Consider the following 25,791-nt stretch of genomic DNA (forward strand, 5'->3'; position numbering starts at 1 on the left):
TAAATAATTAACAAGCCAGACTGAGCTTAAAAAAATTACGATCCGAGCTCAAATTCTAGAAAAAGAGCTTAAAATTAGTTGAACGCTAGCTCTTTTAAGTCAAAAGGAGCTGAGTGATCAGCCCGTTTGTAACTTGGGCTAAATAAAAAGGAGTCAAAATCACAGGCTTAATTAATTTATACCATAGGCGTAAGTCATTGTAAACTAGCCGAGCCAAGCCCAAATCAAAGTCTTGACTTTGACTCCCTTTTATTTAGCCCGAGTTGGTTGGTTTTGTGTACAACAAACAGGCTGATCCGGCTTGCTGAATGCTTATCAGTTATCACATGATGTGAGGTTTGATATATTAATTCGCTCTAAAAGTCTTAAAATGTTATTAAAAAAATATTAGAACTTTGGATTATCATCTTTTTATTACAAGTTGAGACTTGAGATTATAATGTCAAACATTATTATTATTATTATTATTATTATTATTATTATTATTATTATAAATTACTATAGATTTATGTATCTTAAAATTGATGCAAACAAAAAATAAAGTTATAATATTATTTTACATCATATGTTATATAATAGCAAATTTTTATAATAAGTGGGATTTTACTGGGTATTATTTGATTGATGTGTTATTTTACATAATTTGGAAAATTCGTCATGAACATGTGGTGGATTTTGGTGGGCATGTGGTTATGGTGAATTTTCATTAGAAATAGTTCAAAGCCAATACGGTATTTGAGAATGAATCAATGTTAATTTGAATCCAGATGCTTAACTTTGGTTGAAAATACCCCGGCCTCAACAAACGCAGCCTCAACAATTGTATGCTAAATCGCTGATGTTCATGTTGGCATGAAGCTGCAAGGTATATATATATATATATATATATATATATATATGTAAATGAACTTTTATTTAACATTATAATGACTTGTTATTAGATCTGGGAATCACAAGGAAGCATTTGCTAGAGGTTTAGGGTAACATGCCACTAATTTCTTGAATAATCGTGACATTTGGTCGGATACATTATGTTATGCGCCTAATTTAATATTGTTTTAAATATCAAGTAGGAGAATGCTATTGTTAACGTAATCCATAAAGTTGATTAAGAAAGTAAACTAAGTTAACGAAACTACCAACATTGTGATGTTGACGGAAATCATACAGCTTGGATACTAACAATAATCCATTGTATGATGTTTAGTGTTGGAAAATTATACGTTGGTGAATGAAAATTAATATATTCAATTATTAGTATTAAACTCTTCATATGTTGAAACTATTAAATAGAGTTTTTTTATGATAATTGATGAGTTTTATTATAGTATTAAGTCTCTAATTAAGTGAGACTCCTCACTCACCTACAACTCTTGTATAATAGGAGACTTGGTGTCTCATTTGATAAGGAAGGAAAAATAAGTATTCAAATAGATATATACAAGAGAGGTATTTGGAGCATGGAGAACACTTAAAGATCCATTTGTTAAGAACCCATAGAGTTGGGCCAAAACATATTAATAGATCATATTAATAGATCAATGATCAGTCACCACATTCATAACATATTAATAGAGAAATTAAAATAGGTTTGGTCCAAAACAAACAGCCAAAGGCCCAACAACAGCCCAAAACAAAACCCAGAAAGTAGGCGAAAAAGATAAAAGTGGCCCAAAAGTGTATCTAGAGGCTTTATTTTAGAAAAAATAAGCGGGATAACCTGTCTACAGGTTACCACAACGTGGGCCACGTTCCAACGGTCGTTTTGACCGGTAGCACACCAAAAATGGAGGCCCATAGCCCAAGTCAAGCCCATTTTCGTGCAGCCCCTTTGAAGCGCAATCTTGGGCCTCCAGAAACATCATGGCCCGGTCTTCCACACTTGAGCCCACATCAGTTGTTAAAGACTAGGACACTCTTAACTAGTTTTTGAGTCTTGAGGTGCTTTACACTTATGATGGCTTGTTTTTAAGCCGATCGAAGTATGCTCATAACATTATTTAATGTACCTCTTGACTTCACTCAAACCGGTTTCCACACCTCTTGCACTGAATAGAATATTGTCTCCAGTGGCCCTCTACTCAAGATTCCCACACTGTATCACTCACTTGTTGGAGCTCTTCGGTACTTGACTATTACTAAACCGGGCAATTCTTATGCACGCAATCAAGTAAGTCAATTTCTTCCAGCTCCAACGATTATCCATTTTCAGTGTGTTAAAACAATTCTTTAGTCAAAGGTACCCTTTCGTGTGATTTCACCTTTACCAAACCACCCAAAACTAACATTTTGGGTTACTCTGACGTTGATTGGGCTCTACCTATGAGTATTCCGTATTTTTTTAGGTAATCTTGTTTCTTGGAGTGCAAAGAAGCAACCTACCATTTCTCGTTCTAGCTGTGAATCTGAGTATTGGGCAATGGCTAATACTGGTGCAGAGACATATAGTTTGGATTACTCATCTCTTGGGTGAGCCAAATGCTTTGCCCCTTCGGCCAACTTCGTTATGTGATAATCACAATGCCGTATTCTTAACACGAAATCTAGTTTCTCACAATCGGGAATATATATATATATATATATATATATATATATATATATATATTCAGACTACCACTTTATTCGGGACCATGTTTCTTCTGGGAAATTATACACCAAGTTTGTTTGCAGCAAGCTTCAAGCGGTGCGTAGTCACTTCACCAAAAGTCTTATGCACGCGTGCTCAGTTTGACTTTTTTCGGGATATGTTTTGTCTCTGTCCACCACCGATTTGCTTGAGGGGGATGTTAGGAATAAAGTAGTTAAATAATATACCTGTATCAATATTGTAATTGTTTATAATTTGGTGTGTCCAATTGTAATATTATTCATAGTTTCATATATATAGTTCTTGATCATCTTCTAAACAATATCAATGATGATCTAAACAACCAATTTCAGTGATGAGCAATTAAAGCAAATGTAATAGGTTCCGATAAAACACAGCAAGAAACAACATAAACCATCTCACAAGCTAACACGTTTTCTATTTACAACCATATATAGGTGTCACATACGACTACAACCATTTTTTGCCAATACCAATAGTAAAAAAAAACATGTTTTATTAAGAACAAATATGTCTGAAGTTGTACGTCTGGAATGGATTTAGTTTGGAGGAAACTCAATGCCATTATTGACTTATAACTCAATACAACAGAGAAGAAATGACTTAAATATTATTGACTTACTAGAAAGTTTACTGCTCTCTTTAATTCTTTGATGACAATTTCCAAGGTTGGACGACTAGCTTGGGTTTCTCCCAAACATTTATATGCAATTTCTAAAAATGTATCAAACGAATCTTGATTAAGTCTTGTATTAGAAATAAAAATGGCTTCATCAGTTCCTTCCATTAGCTTGGGATCTATCATTTTCATTATGGTTCCATCTTCAAAGCATTGTAAAGCAATGGATGCAAGCCCTTTCTCGTTTTTGTCCATGTAAACTGGATCATATGCCAACCTCCCACAAAAGATCTCAAACATAACAACTCCAAGAATAGACATCTGATTCTTTTCCTAATTTACCTGCCTTTTCATATTCCGGATCCCGATACACTTTCAAGCCTACCTCTTGATTTGGTAGGTGTAATTTGGGGATCCCAAAACAAGCAATCTTCGCCTCCAAGTTGTTATCTAATATAACGTTGGCACTCCTTATGTCACCGTGTGGCTGAGGGTCCATCTTGGTGTGAATGTGATTGAGTCCGCGCGCAATACCAAGGCACACGTGTAGACGTTGTGCCCATGTAAGGTTAATAATATTATCACTTTTCAGATAGTCATCAAGGTTGTTATAAACATGCTCATAAACAAGAATCTTCTCATCATGTTCATCACAAAAACAAGAATGGAGACTATGTTGGGATGATTACAGCTGATACACTTTTCAATTTCTGAAAAGAATCTTTCTTCTCCTTGTCCACTTTCTCCAACAAAAATGCGTTGTACAGCTACTTTGTAACGTTCTTCACGATAACGATAACGATAACGATCCTTGTGAAAATAAAGTTCTGCTTTGTACACAATACCATATTCATATACTCCAATGCAGTATGATTCAGAAAAGTTCTCAGTGGCTAACAGTATATCACTAAGGCGGACCCTAAAGAGTACTATCGTTTCCCCCTGCAATATTGATATTGTGAGTTAAAAAAAAAAAATAGGATGCTGTAGGCTATTTATATGTTCGTTAGGATGAGAATAAAAAACCTTTAAACAGCTTGTTTAGAAGGAACTCACCAAAAACACACAAAATTATCTCTAGAATTCAAACAACTCCTTAGTTATATAATATGTTCAAAAAGGAAAAATATGTTGTAGGTTTCCCAGATTTCATATATTAGAAACTCCAAAACTCCCTAATTCCGTGGTATAAATGTATGAGCTATAGTTTTGTATTTGGGTGTTGTTCTGTACATATGAATTCAAGTTTGTGCCTAATGTTTAAAAAAAACTAGTGCGATAAAAATCAGTAACTTTCTTCTAAAACTGTAATCGAAACTAAGTACACTATATATATAAATATATCCTGATAAAGATCATATAAAAGAAGAAATGTGAATTTTGCCCAAAAAAAACAACTTACTTGCAACTTTAATGCAATTTCAAGTTCCTTGATGACGGCTTTCAATGTTGGACGTTTGGCTGGATTTTCTGCCAAACATTGATATGCGATTTTTGAAAATGCATCAAAAGAATCTTGATTGGGCCCTCTATTTATTGTAAAAATGTGCTCGTAATCTTCTGTTATTTTAGGATCTATCAATTCCTTTAATGTTCCCTCATTGAATCGTTGCCGTGTAATAGGTGCAAGGCCGGCGTTGTTTTCCATCATGTAAATTTTATCATAGGCCAATCTCCAAGACATAATCTCAAATAAGACTACTCCAAAAGAGTAAACATCAGATTCCTTTTTATACTTGCCTGTTTCGAAGTATTTTGGATCCAAGTACACCTGTGAGTCTGCAATATGTTTTGTTTGGATCGTGCTCTCTTTCGTGTGGAATTTGGAGAGCCCAAAGCCAGTGACCTTTGCTATCAGATTCTCGTCTAATAAAATGTTCTCACTCCTTAAATCTCCATGTAATATTCCTTCCATGCTAGTATGAAGGTAATGAATTCCACATGCAATATCAAGAGAAATTTGTATTCTTTGTGCCCAAGTAAGATTATCCACGAACTCGCTTCCAAAATAATCATTTAGGCTTCCTCTAAAGGCTTAGTCAAAGACAAAAATCGTTTCACCACCTTCTGCACAAAATCCAAGAAGAGAAGCAATATTTGGATGCTTAAAACTAGTAAGCAAGTCAATTTGATCTAGTAAAAACCCCTGTTTATCTTGTTCATCTTGTCTTGTAGTGATGCGTTTTATAGCTACAGTTTTTCTTTTCTTGTATGGAAAAATAAGTTCTGCTTTGTACACTTCACCGTACCCGTCAGTCCCTACGTAGTATCTCTGATGAAAATCATCTGTGGCCTGCCTTATTTCACGTAGTGGAATCTTCAAGTAATCCAACTACAAAATAATACGTTAAGTAAGTAGGGGAGTACGTATTGCAGCTTGTACTAGCATGGAGGTCATGATTTTTTAAATAAGCGTCCCTTATTTTATACTTTTTATTTTCTTCTGATCAATAATACCTATCTAAAATAACAAGAAAATATAAATATTACAGCAAACATTTAAATACAAAAACATATTAATCATACACATACCCGAACGGATGTTGTATCATGTGATGTTTCAAAAATACTAGTTAAGCCTCTATATATAGACAAATATATAAACTAACAACAAACCTAACTCACAGAAAGACTAAATACTAGAAGTCAACTGAGTAACTAACTCAGAAAACAAGTCACTGATATTAAATAGACTAACGAGATCGGTAAATAATTATAATAAAATAGCAGTGGCAACTTAATAGCCACTAGATAGTATCTCTTATCCAGTACGTGTGTGCGCCTTCTTAATAGCCAACAATATGTTTTGTACAACATCGTCTATCTAATGGCACACTGTAAAATCTCCCATTTAATTTAGTTAAGAACCTCTTATCGCATAAATTCTGTAGTTGCTCTCCGTCTACACCATCCTATTTGGATGAGATGGGCACGTCCCTATCTATCCCATCACTCTAGACAAATGAACCTAAATACTTGAACTTCATTGTCTGTTGAATCACTTGGCCTTCGATGATGATTTGGACCTCCTCATCGTCATTTACCCCACTAAAGTCACAATGGAGATATCCGGTCTAAGAGCAACTAAATCTTATACTTTTCCTCTCTAAAATATGCTCACCACTCCTCATGTTTAGTATAACAATCCAAAATATGAACTATGGAAAGTGGGTTTGTCTCGCATTGGTGAACTGGAATAATGACTTGCCCCACATTGCTAAAAAGATAAACTTGTGAGCTCTTTATAAGGAGACGGGCTCACAAGATTATATTCTTGTATGACAAGACAAACTTAGTGGTCTTTGTCACACCCGGCCTCAGGAGCCTAGTCGTGTGACCCATAGTTGGTACCAAGTCTGTTAATTTATCAAAGTTTGATTACTCAGCGGAAATTATTTAATAAAATATTTACTTTCATAGCATATGAAATTAAATACCCTTTTGTCATTTTACAAAATTACTTGCTTTAAAACAAGTTTAGCATATACTTCGTTTACAAAATTTTGCTGAGCCATCAGCTGTATTCTATGCTTAGTGATATTCTATCTCCACCGGGCATATTCACTTCTATACCTTACTCTTAGTTACCTGAAAACACTTTTAAAAATACGTAAGCTATATGCTGGTGAATAACACTGACTCGATAAAAGGCTTTCATAATTCGTTATGACACAATCATGACAACTCAATGGTCTCAGTCCATCTCATCGGAACTAAATATACGCACAGACCACTTAGTGGACGGTTATGCGCCCTAGAGACAGTTACTTGCCTCATGGTCAGTATGTATGTAGTGCGCCCACTACAATTCATATATGTAAGGATCCAGACACATGTATATTTTAGCCCGGGTGTCTAATACTACCTTGTATCAATACGTTTTAGAGGATTTGAATCAAATTTCATGTAAATACTTTTCTAACTCTTTACATATGGATAACCCTCCATAATCTAAAAGAGTAAATACTTTTAAAAGATTGCAAATATTCATGATATTAAAAGGTTAGGCATATTCACCTTTTGATGAGTTGTTCAACTAACAATTTCTTTGTATTTGATGAATGATTACCTTAGACCTATAGTTCGAGAATACTAGTTTAACAATTTATCTAGATCGAATGATCTAGCTTAGACCTTTAGTCCAATTTATAGATTTAAACTTGATAAAACATTTCTTTTAATAAAAAGTCATTTTTAATCAAAATGATTACTTTACTTTGTATGATGTTTGGTGTGGCATGCTTTGGCATAATAGGTTCTAACACTCTTATCAAGCTCTTCAGGAAAGTAATCGGGTCCTGTGGTTGATTGTGATTCATACGAATTACTTTCCTTAGACAGGAAACTCGACTACCGGTAATGTCACCCTTCCAGTTACTACATGCCCATCATATGTTATGCTTCTTTTTTATGAAGTAATATATATATATATATATATATATATATATATATATATATATTAAAATATCTTTTATGTAAAAAAGTTAATGTTTCTTAATTTGAAGAAAGTCAATTAACAATAACATTTGTATGTAAACTCTATGTTTCTTAATAATAAAGAAAAGTTTATTTTTTTACACCTTTATATATTAACAACTTAAATATATCTAAAAACTTTACAAGGTATAGGCTATACATTCGACTAGAATCTAAGCTATTAATTGAAATATCTTAAACGTAACTCTTACTTTAAAATGGGTATAACGCTTAAAGACGAATGAAGTGTACTTCAACTATACGTATGATGTCGGGGCATGAAACGTCGAAACTCTAGAGTGGCGTCAAGAATCCAACTCGGTGGCACAAACTTCGAGAAAGCGAGAGCGGTTGAGTTTTTGGATGCCAAAAATGAGAAACCTAAATCTTCTATTTATAGTCATTTTCTTCACCCCGGTCGGACCGTCGTTCACCACCATGCGACATGTGTCGTTGATAATGATGAGTCGTGTCAAAAGGTGTTGACATGTGGTATTCAAAATGATTAGTCATCTTGCCACATGTCACTTTGTGAGGACACTTGTCCTTATGCGTTGACACGTATCGTTCCATCAGATGAGTCGCAAGACATGTGTTGCTTCCATATAATTTTAACTAAATGACTAACTAGTCCCTCAAATTTCTAAATTGTCAAAATTGGTATGGTAGTTTTCGGGATGTTACAGTCTTAGCGAGGGTACAAAGCACTCGACGCGCACGGCTCGGGCGAAGTGCGATGGGCTCAATGTGCCGGTTTGATGGTGCACTTTGCACTTCACACACTCGCATCACCGCGAGTCACCTTACTATTTTTGGTGGTCGCGCTATGCGACAAATAAATACAAAACTGTTGTGAAATGCGAAGCCTTATAATTATCCGAAAAAATTGATGGTTGCGCTACGCGACAGGTCAATTGACCCATCGCGATACGCGACGTGCTGGTTGTACAGCCGTGGAGCGTTACATGCCACGTTGCATAGCTATGGCTGACTCGGCAAGCTTATAAGGCCATCGCGCTACGCGATAACTTTCCTTTGAGGTCGTTGCGATACGCAACTAACTTTGAAATCAACCATAAAAGAGGCTGATCAAGACTTTCATTCTTCATCCAAAGTCACTCGCGCTCTCTCTCTCACACACACACTTTTTCTTATCATATAAGTTGGTATAATACCAGATACTGCAACGGTACTTTTTCCGATTCATCGAGATTTAGTACATGAATTAAAATCTCGGCCTGAACAAGGTGAGACTTTGTGCCATCGTGTAAAGTTTTTAATCTTATGATTTTCGTTAAAGCCTTTTGCTTTATACTAATACATGCCACATTGTTTTAAATTAGGTGTTTAATAGTGGGAAGCTCTTTATTTGTAAACTTTCAAGGTGAGACATTCAAACTTTTGTACAACTCACATTTGTGTGAAACAACCAGTTTTTCAACATTGTTATTGAGATTTTAAAACTTTTTAAACTCATGACAGATAGTTCAAATGCTTTCAAAATGTTTTCAATCTATTTTCGGTTACATTACAGTGATTTAAGTCTTTGTGATTAAGTTTTTGTAAACTTACGGGATTGTTACTACTGGTATGTGGGGTTTTGTATACAAGGCTTACCTTATTACACATTACTTATGGGATAAGTGTGAGCCAATAAGTAATATGACCATAGTCACATATACATCGAGTGACAAATACATTTCGGTAGTTTGTAAGCAGACAAATGTAAAAACATCTTAATATTTTAACTGTATAAATGTGTCATTTACAAATGAATGTAATCATCGGTATTTCCTACTGATCAAATATTTTTAAACATGTTTCAAGTAACTTGTTAAAGACACATGAATGATACATGCTGGTCTTCCAGCTTAAATAAGTGGCTTATTACCTTAATAAAGAAACATGTTTTGTAAAATAGAGTTTATCCCTATAAAACCTTTAAACATATAAATGTGGGTTTTATCCTAGTTTATAAAATGTAAAACACGGTATTTTAAACTCTGAATAAATTTCCTAATTACGATCCTAATGAAAATTCCGCTACAAAATGTTTTAAAAACACAGATACCACTACTTGCGTTCATGGCTCCCCTACCGGGATAGGGTCGGGGCATGTGACATTTATATTTTGTTTACTCTCAACAAATAGCCCAATATCGTATCGAAGATCATGCACCACGAGATTATCTCTTGGATCGAACTTGACAGCTCGTCTAGGATTGCTGCAAAAAGATAGGGGCTAACGCTAAATCTTGATGAAGGCCTATCTCCACCGGGAAGGAGGCAGTATCCCCCACGGTAAACGAACGATTGTTTCAGTCCTAGCATACATATCCCAGCTATGTTTACATATTTCCCGAGTACGCCTCTACCCTCAGGGCTATCCCAAAGCAGTCAACGTGGCACACTATCACACGCTTTTTCTAGGTCCAAAGAACACCATGTACAATACTCGTTTTTTCTCCTTATACTTTTCCATCAATCTCCTTAGTATATGTATCGCATCCTTAGTAGAAAGCTCAAGCATGAATACAAATTAGTTTACCGTAACCTGAGTTTCTCGTCTAATACCTCAAATAACTCTTTCCCATGTGAAGTTTGAAGGACGTAAATACGTTATGCAAATTTTCGAGGGTATAACAAAATTTGCCTTTGAAATTATAGAGTTTTGAGAAGTAAGTGGAGAAAGATAACCTAGGGGTTGCTTGGCATCCTTGTGCCAAGCCATTAGACATAGCCTCTGAATCAGTCACCATGTTTCTATTACTTATCCATTAAGAAGTTCCATAAACTATTAAGAGATGTCTTTTAAGTAAACCAAATTCACTCTACCTCTGACCTATTTAGGGGAAGTCTCTTAATGGAATCATTAAGACTTAATGCTATGGGCGCTGTAGGGAGGATGGTGGGTGTCGTTGGGTGCAGAACACCACCAAGGGGCGCCGCAGAACACCACCAAGGGGCGCCCTTGGTGGTGAGGCGCCATTGGTGAGGGTGGTCAGGACGCCCGACACGGAAGAGGAAAAAAAAAGGTGGCCCAGCCCAACGGATCTATTACAGTTAATAAAAAAATTCAAAAATATTATCTATATATATATATATATCATTCACTCAATCTCTACAAACTTAAACATATCCTACACCTCTTTAAAACTTATATAATTTTCTCCAAAAATATGTCTTCCGAATCATCTTCGACACCCGACTACTACCCCTATTCCGACGTTATTTCAGACTCGGATTCAGGGGATGAAGTGATATTTAGTGCTATTCGAGATGCTGCCCAAATCTTAGTCGAGCATTGCGAAATCTCACAACCACGAACAAGACGACCTCATCTTCAACGGGATCTTGTAGGTACTCATGAACGGTTGATAAAAGATTACTTTTCGCCGAACGCGACTTTTGATTCGGAACGATTTCGGCGCCATTTTCGGATGAGTCGCCAAATTTTTTTATGAATAGTTGGTGATTTAGAACATGATTGTGCATTTTCACAACAATGGGAGGACGCGAGAGGTAGACTGGGTTTTTCTCCATTGCAAAAATGCACGACAGCAATTCGTCAACTAGCGTACGGGACCACGAGCGACGCCATGGAAGAGTATTTACAAATGTCAGAGACAGTGGCTCGTGGAGCCCTTTACACGTTCTGCGAATGTGAGTATTATTATCATTTTAAATATTTATTTCAAAATCTTTTTATTTTAAGTGCAAACTTTATAAACTGACCTTAAAATATTTAACATTAGGTATTCCTCAACTATATCATAAGAAATATTTGAGGAGACCGACTCAAACTGACATACAAAAAATATGCGAGGTGCATATTTGCTTGGCAAGGTCAATATTACACGGTTTTCCCGGGATGCTTGGTAGCCTTGATTGCACACACTGGGATTGGGAAGCCTGCCTAATTGCTTGGCAAGGTAAATATTATCGGGGTGATATGATTGCCCAACAATTATCCTTGTGGCTGTTGTATCATTTGATCTTTGGACATGGCATGTGTTTGGGATGCCCGATGCAAACAACGATATAGTTGTGATAAATGCGTCCCCTATTTTTGACCGTCTCATAAACGGAGTTGGACTTGGCACCTCATTTTTCACAAATGATGCCAACTACGAATACGGATATTATTTAGTCAACGACATTTATTTGGATTGGGCCACATTGGTTCATAGCTTTACATGCCCGACCGGTGATAAACGAAGATATTTCAAAAAAAAACACGAGTCAGCCAGAAAGGACATCGAAAGGGCATTCAGGGTATTAAAGAAACGTTTGTCTATCGTTAGACATCCGGCTCGTAAACAGCAAATGGACAAGTTGAGAAATGTAATGTATACTTAAACTATCTTGCATAATATGATATTGGAGGACTCAGGTAGAGCAATTTGTCAAGACGAGTACAACGATGCGCCGGAGCCGATCACAACACTAAACGAATATGAGAAACTTGCTAATTTATTAAAAACACGAAGAAGGGAAACGAATTTCAGTCTTCGATCGGATTTGGATTTGGTTGAACACATTTGGAGAAACAAGCAACGTAGCGGCGACGATGACGGCCACAACTAAAAATAGTTGATTTTATTTATTTATTTATATGTTTTTAAATTTAATTTAGTTTCTTTTTTATTATTATTGTATTTTATAAATTTGTTGGGTTTTTTTGTTTTATAAAAAAAAAGTTTAAAGGGGCATCGATACCCGCTCACTATAGAGGGTCATCATTGGGTGGGGCTTCGATGCCCCCGGTGCCCACGTGGCACTGTGAAGGAGGCATCGATACCCTCACCATAGAGGATAGTCTAAGAGACTACCAAACAGCCCCTGACTTGGTCCAGTTTTAAAAGTTTATCACAGATATTTAAACAAACTGAAAGAAAATAATTAAATGCCGTACCGTTATTATGGTTAAAAAATTATTTACGATAATCGCCTCAAACTATATATAATTAAAAAAATATATATGCTTACAATCCGGTGCTTGGTTGATGCATCTTCATCTGCTGCTAAATGTTCCTTTAAGACAGAAAGAAAGTAAATAAATAAACATCAAAATAAAAATAATTAATAACATAAGGATGAAAGATGGCAAAACAATTACAGTGAATTACAGAAGGATGGTCTTACAAGATATTTATGTTTCCGTTGAGGTTCCAATACCTCCCCAAGTTTTTTGACAATTTGATCCATAGTTGGACGTTCCATAGGATCTTTTTTCAAGCAGGTTTTAGCAATGTTTAAGAAATTGTTAAACGAATGCGTGTCCATTTGTTTTCTTAAATTAGGATCAACAAGTTCATCCACTTCTTCCTCTACATCATCATCTTCTCTAATCATTGGTTTCCTCCCGCAAAGGACTTCAAACATCAATACACCAAAACAATGCACATCATATTTGGGTGTCATACTTGTGTCGTGAAAGTGGCGAGAGTGGAGAAGGCGATGCCTCCAACTTTGAGGATAGTTTGTTGAAATTCAAAACCAAATATCTTAGGTTCCCAGTCTTTATCCAAAAATATCTTAGAGCTATTGATGTCACAATGTATTACATCAGAACGTATGTGGTCCAACGCCCTCGCAACACCTAAACATATTTGTAGTCTTCGTGAGCCGTCGAGATAAGTTGGGTCAATTAAATGTTGGTACAAAGTTCCTAGAGATGCGAGGTCGTAGATTACGATCTTTTCATCTTTCTCATCAACAGCCCCAAAGATAGAGATGATATTCTTATGCTTGAGACTAGACAGCATGGAAATCTCAGTATGGAACTCAGCATCTCCTTGCCCATATTTACGATTGAACCTCCGAGCAACAATATCCATCAACTTCCCAGACTGAAAGAGTGTTCCTTTGTAAAGCTTTCCGAATCCACCATCCTGGATGAGACTTTCATCTGAAAAGTGATTGGTGGCGATCCATATCTCTTGAAGTTGGACTTTTTTTACTCTGTTTGTCTAAACAGCCAAAAAAGGAGAGGTAAAAGTTAATGAGAGGAGAAAACCATTTCAAAGTATTATGGATAAAAAATCATTTGTAAAAGTTGATTCTTTTTACATGTATTAGGCCCTGGATATATTTTGTATTCTCGGGAACGGCCCTGAAGCAACTAACACGGCCCGTGTCTGGTTTAAGGCTGAGGTTTATATACAGGGGATAATTATATGGGTCAGGTTCACGTTAGGGGATAATCTTATATATTTATCCCTGTAATATAGCAAAATACATATAAGTATCTTCATATTTCTTTATTTCTTGTATTAGCAAAGATTAATAACATATGAAAAGAATGAAAAAATATATTTTTTTTAAAATAGTGTTTAAAAAAATTAACAATAAAAATATATATAGCTCACAAAATTACATATATGTAACTCGCTATTTTTTCATAGATTAATAATATATAAAATATATGTATAATTAAATATGAAAAATGAAAATAAAAAAATCTTGTTTAAAGTGATTATTTCTTCTTTTTTTCTCGTTTATTTTAGATTTTCTATAATCCGATACATGGTTTCATGATATTTTAGTAACTTGCTAACAAGGAAACCAAGTATATATTAGTATATATTATTTATCATAAAATAATAATTTTAAATATATTTTTAATGTGTTTAGATATTTAACATAAACCAATAGTTCAAGAAATTTATAAATAAAATGACTGACTTGAAGAAGCAAAAGGTTCTATATTTTGAACATAAACTTACTTGAAAGAGGAGGGCTTTCTCAAGTTCATCGACTACGACTTTCATTGTTGGACGATCCTCTTGTGCTTCCGCAAGGCATTTATAGGCAATTTTGGTAAACGTGTCCAAAGACTTTTGATCGTGCCCTATAATTGAAGTTAAGAGGCTTTCATTAATCTCTTTTTTTTATTTTTGGATCTACTATTTCGTTTATTGTTCCCTTCTCGAAGTGTTGTCTTGCTATGAATGCAAGCCCTCTCTTATTGTTCTCAACGTATTTTCTATGATAGGTAACCGCCCCACATAAAATCTCGAACAAGACTACTCCAAAACTGTAGACGTCCAATTCTTTTTTCAACTTAGCGTCTTTGTAATATTGTGGATCCATGTACGCCATTGTGGCTGCAACTTCTCTGGTATACCTAGTGTTATGTTGTTTACCAACAGATTGGAATAGGGAAAGCCCAAAGTCACCAATCTTTGCTTCAAAATTCTCGTCCAACAGAATGTTGGCACTCTTGATGTCACGATGCACTATCTCTCTTCGGTCCCACTCGGTAGTGTGAAGGAAACTTAGTCCCTTTGCAGCATCAAGGCAGATTTTCACTCGTTGCGCCCAACTATCATTATGATTAACGCTCTTGTTTTGTAAATGATAGTTGAGACTCCCGTTTGAAGCATACTCGTAAATAAGGATCATTTCACCTCGTTCGTCACAAAAGCCAAGTAGAGTGATTATGTTGGAATGCTTACAACTCGTAAGCATTTTAATTTCTGCATAAAATCCTTGCTGTGCTATCTCATCTTCTGTATCGGTGATGCGTTTTATAGCAACTTTGCTGCGTTTCTTAGGTACTTCAGGCTCATTGATCTTCCATTCAGTTGCCAAGCAATATGCTTTATCTACATGTTCAAGTTCTGCTTCGTACACTGAACCAAATCCGCCAGCTGACACGATGCCACCTTTTGTAAAGTTCCCTGAAGGGGTATGCACCCGCCTTAACATCGAGCGGGGCGGGTCAACCCACAAGATAAAGACGAGGCTTGAAATCAGGATGTCATGAAGACACAGCCAAAACCTATGCGCGTGGCGCATATCACATATGCTCACGCATCACACATGCTCACGCATATCACATATGCTCACGCATATCACATATGCTCACGCATCACATATGCTCACGCATATCATATGCTCACGCATTATATATGCTTACGCATATCACATGCTCACGCATATCACATCTGCGCATGAAACATCTGCGCGTGAGAATAAAGAGAAGACCTTGCGCATCCCTGGGATAAGCGCATAAAGGACAACACAACAAATGAGACAATAGTCTAATCCAAATCAGGATAAGGACAACCATGATTGTACTCATCAGACAACCTTCCAGAAGGTATCTTTTAAGGAATAAAGAATGTGCTGATGTTGACAGCTGCCAATGAAGGGTGGACAACTCAGCAAAACCCATGTGCCACCACATGATGGCACATGGGTCAGGTAAAATACCTTGGTCAGAGAATAATCAATGAAAAAGCACCAGGTGTCCTAAGTGCACGTGGCGCGAAGCAATAGGAGGAGGCCAAAAAGGCCCTAATTGGGTCTAAGCCCAATCATTGGAAACCCTAATACTATAAATACCACACCACCTCCACAGTTGGGGTCAAGCAAGAAATATATTCTGAATCCTTTACTCATTTTCACATTCTTATCTCCTCCTGCAATATCTTATTTTCACACCGGAGGGTTACCCCAAAGAGGACCCCTCTGTCCCTTTCTGAGAGGTAAGCTCACGGTGCTGTTCGTTTTGTAGGTGGAAGAACTCGTATCTCGGAAAACCATCGGTGATATAGCACACTCATACCCGAGGAACGTAGATCGAATACAAATAAGTCGATCAACGCTTCTTCATTCCCGGTGGCCAACAGTATATCAGCTAGTGGAATCCTCATGTGTTCTATGCTCGCCAGCTGCAACGATACAATATAAATCTGTAACATTTTAAAATAAATATACATTTTGATCCATTGAACCATTTAAATCCTTTTTCTAAGTTTTCTTTCATTCGCTATACTTTATACGTTTTTATTTATACTTTATACTACAAATAATATACGTTTAACGGCTCATTCAATAGTTTCCTTTATTATTTTTCTCTAAAAAGACGCGTTCATTAAGATGCTGTTTGTTTTTGAAGACAAAATATGTCTGCAATCTGATTTCATCTGATTAAATGTCTGCAACTGAAGATGTGGTCTGAAGGTCTGCAATCTGAAAATATAATACTGTTTGTTTTATAAACTGGAAATCGTTTGCATAAGCTGAAAATTAGTTACCTATCATATATATTACAGTAGATAAAGTCATTTAACGTTTGTAGACTGCCAAAATAATTGGTAGTGGTGTACGAACTATGGAAGTGGGTGGTGGTAGACGATTGTGGTAGGCGGTGAACGGTGGGTGGTGGTGATGGACGGTGATGGTGGTGATGAATGGTGAGGTGGGTGGTGGACTATGGTGGTGGTGGATGGTTGGGGCGGGTGGTGGTGGTGGTGGTGGATGGTGGTGGCGGCGGACGGTGGGTGGTGGCGGTAGGGGGTGGTGGTGGATAGTGGTAGCGGGTGGTGGTGGCGACGAACGGTGGGTGGTGGTGGTGGATGGTGGTGGTAGTGGACGGTAGTTGTGCCATACGGGGGTGGTGGTGGTGATGGGTGGTTAACGGTGGTGAGTGGATGACGGTGGTGGTGGCGGACGGTGGGTGGTGGTGGTGGACAGTGGGTGGTGGTGGCGGCGGAAGGTGATGGTGGGTGGTGGTGGTGGCAGACGGTGGATGGTGGTGGCAGACGGTGGGTGGCAGTGGTGTTGGACATTGGGTGTTGGTACTTGGTATGATGTTAAGAAGTGTGAAGATGTGTGAAGATGAAGAAAAAAGCTTATTTTTTAAGACAAAAAAAACAGTATTCAGATTTTTTTTTAAAACAAACAGTCTTCAAGAGCTTATGTCTGCGCACCCACAGACATAGGCTCCTTGAAGACCTTATAAGCAAAAATAAACACAACCTAAGTTTTTTTAAAAACTAAATACGCAGTTGTATTTAACTCTTTTTCTTTGATGTTTCGGTATAAATTGTTGAAAACGGTGTATTACATAAAACAAGTATTTTGTTGTTATCTTAAGCTATACTACTGCCAGTATTGTCCCGGCCGTACCGTGATGTACCAAATTGATCGACCAAGCATCGGTACCGGTATTTGGTATTACTGAAACCAAAAATACCGATGTTCTTTTTTGTTGCTTTCAATGTAAAACGTGTATTGATATCATTTTGTGTATATCACGAATTTACTTTTTTAGTTTCGCTTTAGGTTGCTATAGCAAGTGATTGTATTGTAACAAGTTACAGATTTATATTGTAGTAAGGTACCACTTTATTTTGCACAAGAAGTGAAAAAATCATGAATCCGATTCGTATTGAAGCCAAAAATCTATAGGTTCGGTTTGGTAAAAAAATTATGTGCATTACAAAATAATAATAAAAAATTACTTAAGGTTTAGTTACACAAAAGTTCTCTTTTTTTTTTCTTTTTTTCCAAAGACACATGAAAGTTATCTCATACCCCAAAAGCTAAGTCATGATATGCGCAAAAAGATATAAGCTTAATTTAAGCTTAATTCTGATTTAAATCAATCAAAAACTATATATAAAAGTGAACGCCTGATATCGATTCCAGCAATACCAATATAAATACCAATATTGCTTAATTGGTGCTAGTATCGATGCTTGTCAGCTATAATATTGGTACTATAGTTTATGGTATAACATAAGTTTATTTATAATGGTTTGATTACATAAAGTAGTCTCTTGTTACAAAAACAATAAAGACGTGATATGCTTAAAAGGACATTGACACATGTTTACATCGATAGAAAGTCATAAAAATGAACACCAATGCCGGTTTCGATATTGGTATCTATGATTAGTATCCTTTCGTTCGGTACCGTTACTATACGTGTAATCTTTTTTTTTTTGAAGGAAATAAAATTAAGTACAAGATGCGACAGTTTCATAGTTTGTTTTCGTCTAGTCATATTTATTAATCATTTCTTGGAATCACTCAGTTTTGAAATTGGTTTAACAAGTGACCGACCTGGCGAGAGCCGACGGCCAGTTTGTTTATGACCTACCCGGTTACAAAGTATTGATAGCTGTCGTACGGGTACAAAAACAACTACGTACTAACACAATCGCCAAAACAAATAAATGTGTTACCTTAAAATTCAAGTGGTCTGGTATTGTACGTTCAACTGGAACCGCTGAGTGCTCCTGTAATATTATCATTACGATATTATTTTAATTATACATAATCTAGAATAATTAGCAACAATGAAGAACAAATTAATAAACTTATAATAGGCTGTTATGACATGGTCTTACATTATTATCACGCATTTGTTGAACTTTCAATGCTCTCTCAAGTCTTTTGAGGACCTCGGCCATAGTTGGCGGCGATCTTTGATTGTTCAGACAACTATAAGCTGTGTCCGAAAAGATTTTGAACGATAGTGGATCCATTTGGCTAAATAGATCCGGATCAACCAAATTATTCAATGTTCTATTTTCATAATTGAACATGGCTAATGAAGCTTGAAATCCAGTATAATCTTCTGAAGCGAATGCTTTCTTTCCGCACAAGAGCTCAAACAATACAACGCCAATGGAGTAAACATCACACTTGTAGATCCCAATTCCAAGATTTTCGTACGCCAGGTCTAGATCTCTTGCCGGTATTGTCATGGAGTACTCGAAGCCAGATATCTTGGCTTCCCAGTTTTCATCTACTAAGATTGTGTTGGTATTGATGTTATGATGTATTATGCTAGAATTATGCAAGTAACTCAAAGCACGCACGGCCCCAACGCTTATTTGCTATCTTCTCATCCATGTAAGTTCCCGGTCACTTAGACGCCTCCTTAGACTTCCACGGGCGACACACTCATTTATAATAAGCATCTCATTGTCCTCATAACAAAACCCAACAATTGAGATCATATTTTTGTGCTTAAGACGAGAAAGAACTGAAATCTCCTTTTCAAATGCCAACTCTTGCAGCCGAAAACTATTATCTAACCTTCGTACAGCAACATCGACGTCGACCAACTCTTGAATCCGAGAACGATTATCTAACCTCCGTACAGCAACATCGGCCAACTCTCCGGATAGAGAGAGCCGTCCTTTATAAATCTTCCCTAGAAAACCTTCTCCAATGAAATTTGCATCGTCAAAGTTGTTGGTGATCGATTTTATCTCTTTCAGCGAGATCTCTAGAGGAGCAGACATCCTCTTTCTGTTTTAAAATGAATAAGAACTTCAGAAAAGAAGGGATTATGCAAGAAAGAAACGATATATAGTAACATACATAGGCATTCTATACTCAGTAGCAGTTTCAAGATTTCTAACTACCATACCTACGTCCATTGAGCATTCAAAACGCTACACAATTTTGAAGGAAAATTGTCGAAATAGACATTGTTAGCTAAGAAATTTCTAAAATACTGCTTAAGCCCAATCAGATAGCGCCACCTCAGATCAGGCGGCTAAGGTGGGTAAGCCGCACTTTTTTGCACTGAATGCACTTGGTTAATAGTTCAAAGAGACAAATTTATCTTTTAGCCACAATCATCTACGAAATTTTGAAGTTATTTAAAAGAATACTTATAATTTTCCCCCTCAATACCAAAGTTGTGTTTGGGAATGCTTATTTAGCTAAATTAGTTTTAAAAAACAAGTGGGTGACGGTCGGTGGTGGTGGTTGCGGCGGTGGCGATGGTGGGAGGTGGTGACGGTGGGTGGGGGGAGTGGTGATGGTGGTGGGAGGGTGGTGGTGATGAAGGGTAAATGAGGTGAAGGGTGACGGTAGGTTGGTAATTTGTTATTAAAAAGGCAAAAGCAGTTTAAGATCAACTTGCATAAATCTTTCCTATTTGGATGCGGGGTTGGAGGGTCGGAAGTTAGTGATATGGCTGAGGTGGTAGGCTACAAACCATGATCGATGTCGTTCTCTCATGCATCTTGGTATACCGGTCGGACCTAAAATGAACAAAGTCAATAACTGGAACATGAAGTGTTTGAAAAGAGATTGTCTTTGAGGAAAGCACATTCTTTATCTAGTGGGGGCGGGTCACTTTGATCAAGTCGGTTCTTGAAACTTGAAAGTCTTCCCATTTACTTTTTATCCATTTTTAAAGTCCGGGTCAAGGTTGTGCAAAAGCTTGAAGGCACTATGAAGAGGTTTCCGTGGGGGTGGGGTGGGGTGGGGGGGGGGTCAAACAATGGTAAGAAGGTTCATTGAGTTGCATGGGATCGGGTGGTCCTACCAAAAGTTAGGGGCGGGCTCGGTTTTTCCAAATTAAGAGATGTGAACAATCCTCTGTTAGCTAAATGGGCTTGGAGAATTAAGACGGAAAAAGAGGGTATCTGGAAGCAAGTTTGAAGCTATTCATCGGCAACGATCGGAATGGAAGTTGGTTCCGATTAATAAAACTTACACGGGAGTCTGGAAAAATATTGCCAATGTTGTTAACAAACTGAACTTGGCTGGTAGGAATTTCAAAGAGTTGATTAAAGGGGATTTGGGAGATGGCAAGGAAATTAGCTTCTGGTTAGATGTTTGGAACCAGAACTCTAGCCTGAGATCATTATTCTCCAACATTTACAGATTGGAAAAAGACAAAAATTTCAAAGTTAGAGATCGTGTAAGCTGGCATGAGAGCGGACTGGACCCGAAGCCCCTTCTGTGGTGGAAAGAATGGAATTTGAATGTTGTTCTAAAGCCTTAATTTCGGCTAAGTGGAATTCAGGTATGAGTGGTTGAGTGACCCGCCTGGTCCTTCTCGATTAAATCGGTTAAAACCCTTCTTGTTCAAAGCAAAGTTAACTCAAATAACTTTGTTTTGGAATGGTGTGATCGGGTACCGATTAAGTGTAATGTCCATGTGTGGATGGCGGCGATGGGTAGAACCCCCACCTAGGAAGCACTAAGAAAAAGGAATATCCTGATTACTTTTCGACTTTGTGGTCTTTGTGATTCAGAAGTCGAGTCGGTTGAGCCTATTTTCTAGGGGTGCCAAGTGGCTTTAAGGGTTTGGAACTTTGTAGGCACTGGTGTAAGGTGCCTCCGGTTTATATCTTCTCGGTTAGAGATTTATTGGAGTTACATCTTGTTTCGGGGTTGGGGGATTTGAATAAGAAAACTTTTCAAGGGGTTGTGATTATTGCTTGCTGGAGGATTTGGAAAGCTAGGAACGAGAAGGTGTTCAAAGGAAAAGATATAAAAATCGAAGAAGTTATAGGTGACATAAAGTCTCTTGGCTTTTTATGGCTCAATAATAGATCTAACTGCAAATCAATAGATTGGCTAAAATGGTGTAAATTCGATCTAAGGTGATTGTTGTTTGTGGGCACCTCTCTGGGTTGTGGAGAGGGCTCGGTTGTTTTGGTTGCTTTGTTTATAGAAGTTTACACTTTGAGGGAAAAATCTCTTTTAAAAAGTCAAAACAAAAGGCACTTATTAATTTGCCAAACATTTTTTTTACTTATTTGCTTTTTGAAAAATCAATAAGTTAGTAAGTCATGTTGAAACTCAATCCCATACACCCTCTTACACTTTTGTTTTCTCAATTTTACCCATATATTTCTTTTAATTTATTACTTATGCCAATTTTCTCTACGATTTTTAAACGATCAAAATTAATTCTTTCAAATGTTAATATTTTTTAGAAAAACTATATAATAAAAATAAGTATTATATTATCTTTAATTTCAGTATGGTATTGTTATAGTTAAAGACTAAAACCGAAATCATTGCATACCGCTATTATGAGCAATTAATATGATGTGTGATGAAGTCATTGAACAAGTAAATGAGATTTTTCGTAAAAAAAAAGGAATAAAATTTTGGAAATCCAGTCTAGTTCGTCGTTTCAAAAAGTTTGACCAAACGCCGATTCAAGAGTACACAACCTGACCGTAGGGGTGTTCAAGAAATTCGAAATCCGAAAAAAACCGAAACCCGAACCGGAACCGAAACCCAAATAAACCGATCCGAATTGTTATTCGGATATTCGGATTGGATCAATCCGAATATCCGAATAACTAATTCGGATTCGGATCGGATTCGGATATAGAATTTTAAAAAATTCGGATTGTTCGGATTATTCGGATATCCGTTTAATCCGAATAAAAACATGTTTTTAGTAGTATTTTCCGGTTTAGTATATTTATTAGACTATTATTTGAAGTTTAAACTTTAAATTTGTGTTAATAGTAATTCGTATTTTCCAGTTTGTATGTTTATTGTGATTTTAAACTATTAAATAGAAACAAAAAAATAGAAAATTATTTTGGTTTATTTCGGATAATTTCGGATTTTTCGGATACTATCTGAATTGAATTCGGATAGGAAGAATATTCCTTATTCGGATCGGATCGGATTTCGAATAGGATCCAAAAATTTTCAAATCTGAATAACCCGAATCGAATCACCCGAATAATCCGTTATCTGATCCGATTAACACCCCTAAGTCCTGACCTACCATTTGTGTAGGAGCCTAGGAGGTTCCCAGTCCTATTGGTCGGTCTAGTATGGTTTGGAGAACATTCGTGCTTACGGAAATGGTTTGGACTAATTGAGGACGAGCCTTAGACTCAAAACGTTTTCTACACTTACATCTTTATTTTTTATACATGTCAATTGCAAACTATAGTTCATGAGTTAAGCCATGAATATGTTACTATAAAATTATGGATCAGAAGAAGATTATTTGAAAAGCAGAATGGGATTAGTTTGAATCAAGAAGACTAGCAAGATGTTACATACAAAATTATAGATCAGAAAAGATTGTATACATAATTAACCAGAAATTATATCGAAATGATGCAAAATTATGCACAAACACAAGAAAATAATAAGTTTTGTACATCGTACGTACCTTGCCCTGATTAACTAGGAGAAAATGGCCAGCAAATATCCTTGGTGACAGTAGCGTGGATGAGGCAAAGATCGGAAGAGTGCTACAAATAATGTGGAGCTATGCTGGAAGATCACCAGAAGGCCTTTTTTTTATGCTTTTGTAGATCTAAGATCCAAGGAAGCTTGGGAAATCGTTGACTTTTGATTTTGGATGCGAGGGAACTACAAAAATAATTTAAACTTTCTCAATGGCCGGTAGATGTTTTACCAATTCAGCCACCTTTGACTAGCTAGTTTTTAGTATAAACTACTTTTAACTATAACTTGTTTTTTAAGTTTATGAAATTAATTTCCATCAGGTTAGGTTATGTTATGTTATGTTATGTTAGGAATTTATTTATGAGTTATAACTAATAGTTAGCTTCTATATTGTAGTCCGGTTAACCCAAACTGACACTTTAATTCAAAAACAAAATTTCTTGTGAGACGTTATATTATTTTTCCTATTTGTTATTACAATCAAGACATTAACTCCGTGTAACTTTGATGTTACTTTGAAAGGAATTTTGGTCTTTTTAGTTACGGTAGAAGCTATTTTTGCAGAGGGTAGGAATTCGTAAAAAGAAACAATAATAATAATAATAATAACGAAAAAATAAACTTAATTTTTTTTGTATATATTAAATAGTTCTATTACCTACCACCATCATCTACGACAGTGATGGATCCAGGATTTTTTGTCAGTGTGGGCAAAATAAGATAAAATTAATCGCAACCTAAAACGATAAAGCTAATGCACCCTAAACATATATATCGAGCAACCTAACTGAAACAGATTAAGGAACATTAAAAAAGAACTCGGTTTGCCAACCTTTTAGGCTCACATGACAACTCCTCAAAGACTCGGGTGGGTAATTGGAGATCTGTGATATAACAACTCCAAAATGTCTAACTTATATCTATCTCGTCAATTTAGTAATACTAAATTAATAAACAACTCTTAGTATAAGCCTTGAAGTAAAATAAACTATCCATTCAAAAAGTTTCATCCTTAATTTTTACATTCTTTGGACGACATTTACAGTTTGATTCTTGAAATCTACCGAGAACAGTTTATTAGTTTGACATCTAGATAGATAAATAACAGTTCTATTTTTAATATCTAAGTTTTTTGTATTCAACAAGATGTCAATATCAAAATCAGTTTAATTTTATCTTCAGAAGTTTGGGCTTGAAACATACGGGGTCTATAAAATTATCCAGTGGGTGCATATTAGTTTTTAATTAATATTTAGAAAAAAAATCAAACTCAATTTAAATGAAAAATCAAACCCAATCGGAGATTGAGTGGGGGCTTATACACCCCCTGTGTCCTTCTTCCATCCGCCACTGATCTACGACCATGTTTTTTTATACATTCATCGAAATGGGTCATTGTATATATTATAATGTCGTCGTATACCAACTCTTTTTTTCTTATCTAGTGGTTGATTATAATAAAAAAAATGTATACATATTGATGGGGATGTTATTCACTATTTTATACTAATGCACATATTGTTATTTTAAAAATGTATGTTGATGGTGATATATGTAGCTCCTAGTATTAGAACATCCCAATCTTAATTTGATATACACTTTGTATAGATTAATACGGCTCGTATAACTTTCACAACTTCCAAAGACAAACAACCTTATGCAGACCGTCGACAATCATATAGTGACTTAGGTATAAAAACCAGCCATAACGTGTTGACCCACTCATATGCGTTGTATAGATCAATATGTGGCATAGAATGGGTGACCGGTGACTTGTTGACTCCATCCATACGCGGCATATAGAGTTATACAAGGCGTACGGGTTCAATTTTCACATTATTTGACGCATAACAATAAAATCTTTGGATATTTTACTAATAAATAATGTTCAACTTACTTGTATTCGTACTCCTATTTGAGTTATCTGACTTTTTTTATGAGAACGATAATATGGACTCTGAAGTTCTATAGTCGATGGCACATTTGATTATTCGCTTCACCACCGATGTGGGATGTACAAAATAAACATAGATATCGGTTTAAATTTTTAATAAACCAGAATCCCTTTTTACTATGGACTCTAAATTGTGCATTGGATGTTGATAATGTCTAGGGTCCCTTTTCTTATTACTTCCTGAAAATACAATGAGATATTTTGCATATGAATGTTATAAAACTTAACTCGCAGATTATTAAAACGTGAAGTTTTATTTTAATGGAAAAAAACACCTTCATATGCGAATCATCAAGTCTCTACGAGTTAAATATTATTACATCCATATGCAAAATCTTTCATTGTATAACTTGCAGTTTTGTCACTTCTATTAAAACCTGAATTGTACCTAAAAGACCAGACACTATTGTAATT

General features: G+C 36.1%; 1 protein-coding gene across 1 annotated transcript; it reads right to left on the minus strand.

Annotated features, from left to right (window-relative positions):
* Positions 1–14,582: 14,582 nt before the first annotated feature.
* Positions 14,583–16,442, minus strand: LOC143581533 (putative receptor-like protein kinase At5g61350). Its single transcript, XM_077064300.1, has 3 exons — positions 16,431–16,442; positions 16,301–16,384; positions 14,583–15,281 (listed from the first exon to the last, which is right to left on the minus strand). Exons 1-3 carry the CDS (start codon positions 16,440–16,442, stop codon positions 14,583–14,585), a joined length of 795 nt encoding a protein of 264 aa, XP_076920415.1.
* Between the last annotated feature and the right edge of the window lie 9,349 nt (positions 16,443–25,791).

The sequence above is a fragment of the Bidens hawaiensis genome, unplaced genomic scaffold (assembly GCF_021521415.1).
Source record: "Bidens hawaiensis isolate Kalapana, Puna unplaced genomic scaffold, B.hawaiensis_p1.1 tig00001511_1, whole genome shotgun sequence".
Lineage (NCBI taxonomy): Eukaryota > Viridiplantae > Streptophyta > Magnoliopsida > Asterales > Asteraceae > Bidens > Bidens hawaiensis.

What these genes read in the sequence shown, in the direction of transcription:
- LOC143581533 (XM_077064300.1), bottom strand. An exon ending in AAGCGTTGATCGACTTATTT is followed by an intron (nt 15,282 to 16,300) that starts GTATTCGATCTA and finishes ACTGAATGGAAG; the next exon opens with ATCAATGAGCCTGAAGTACC.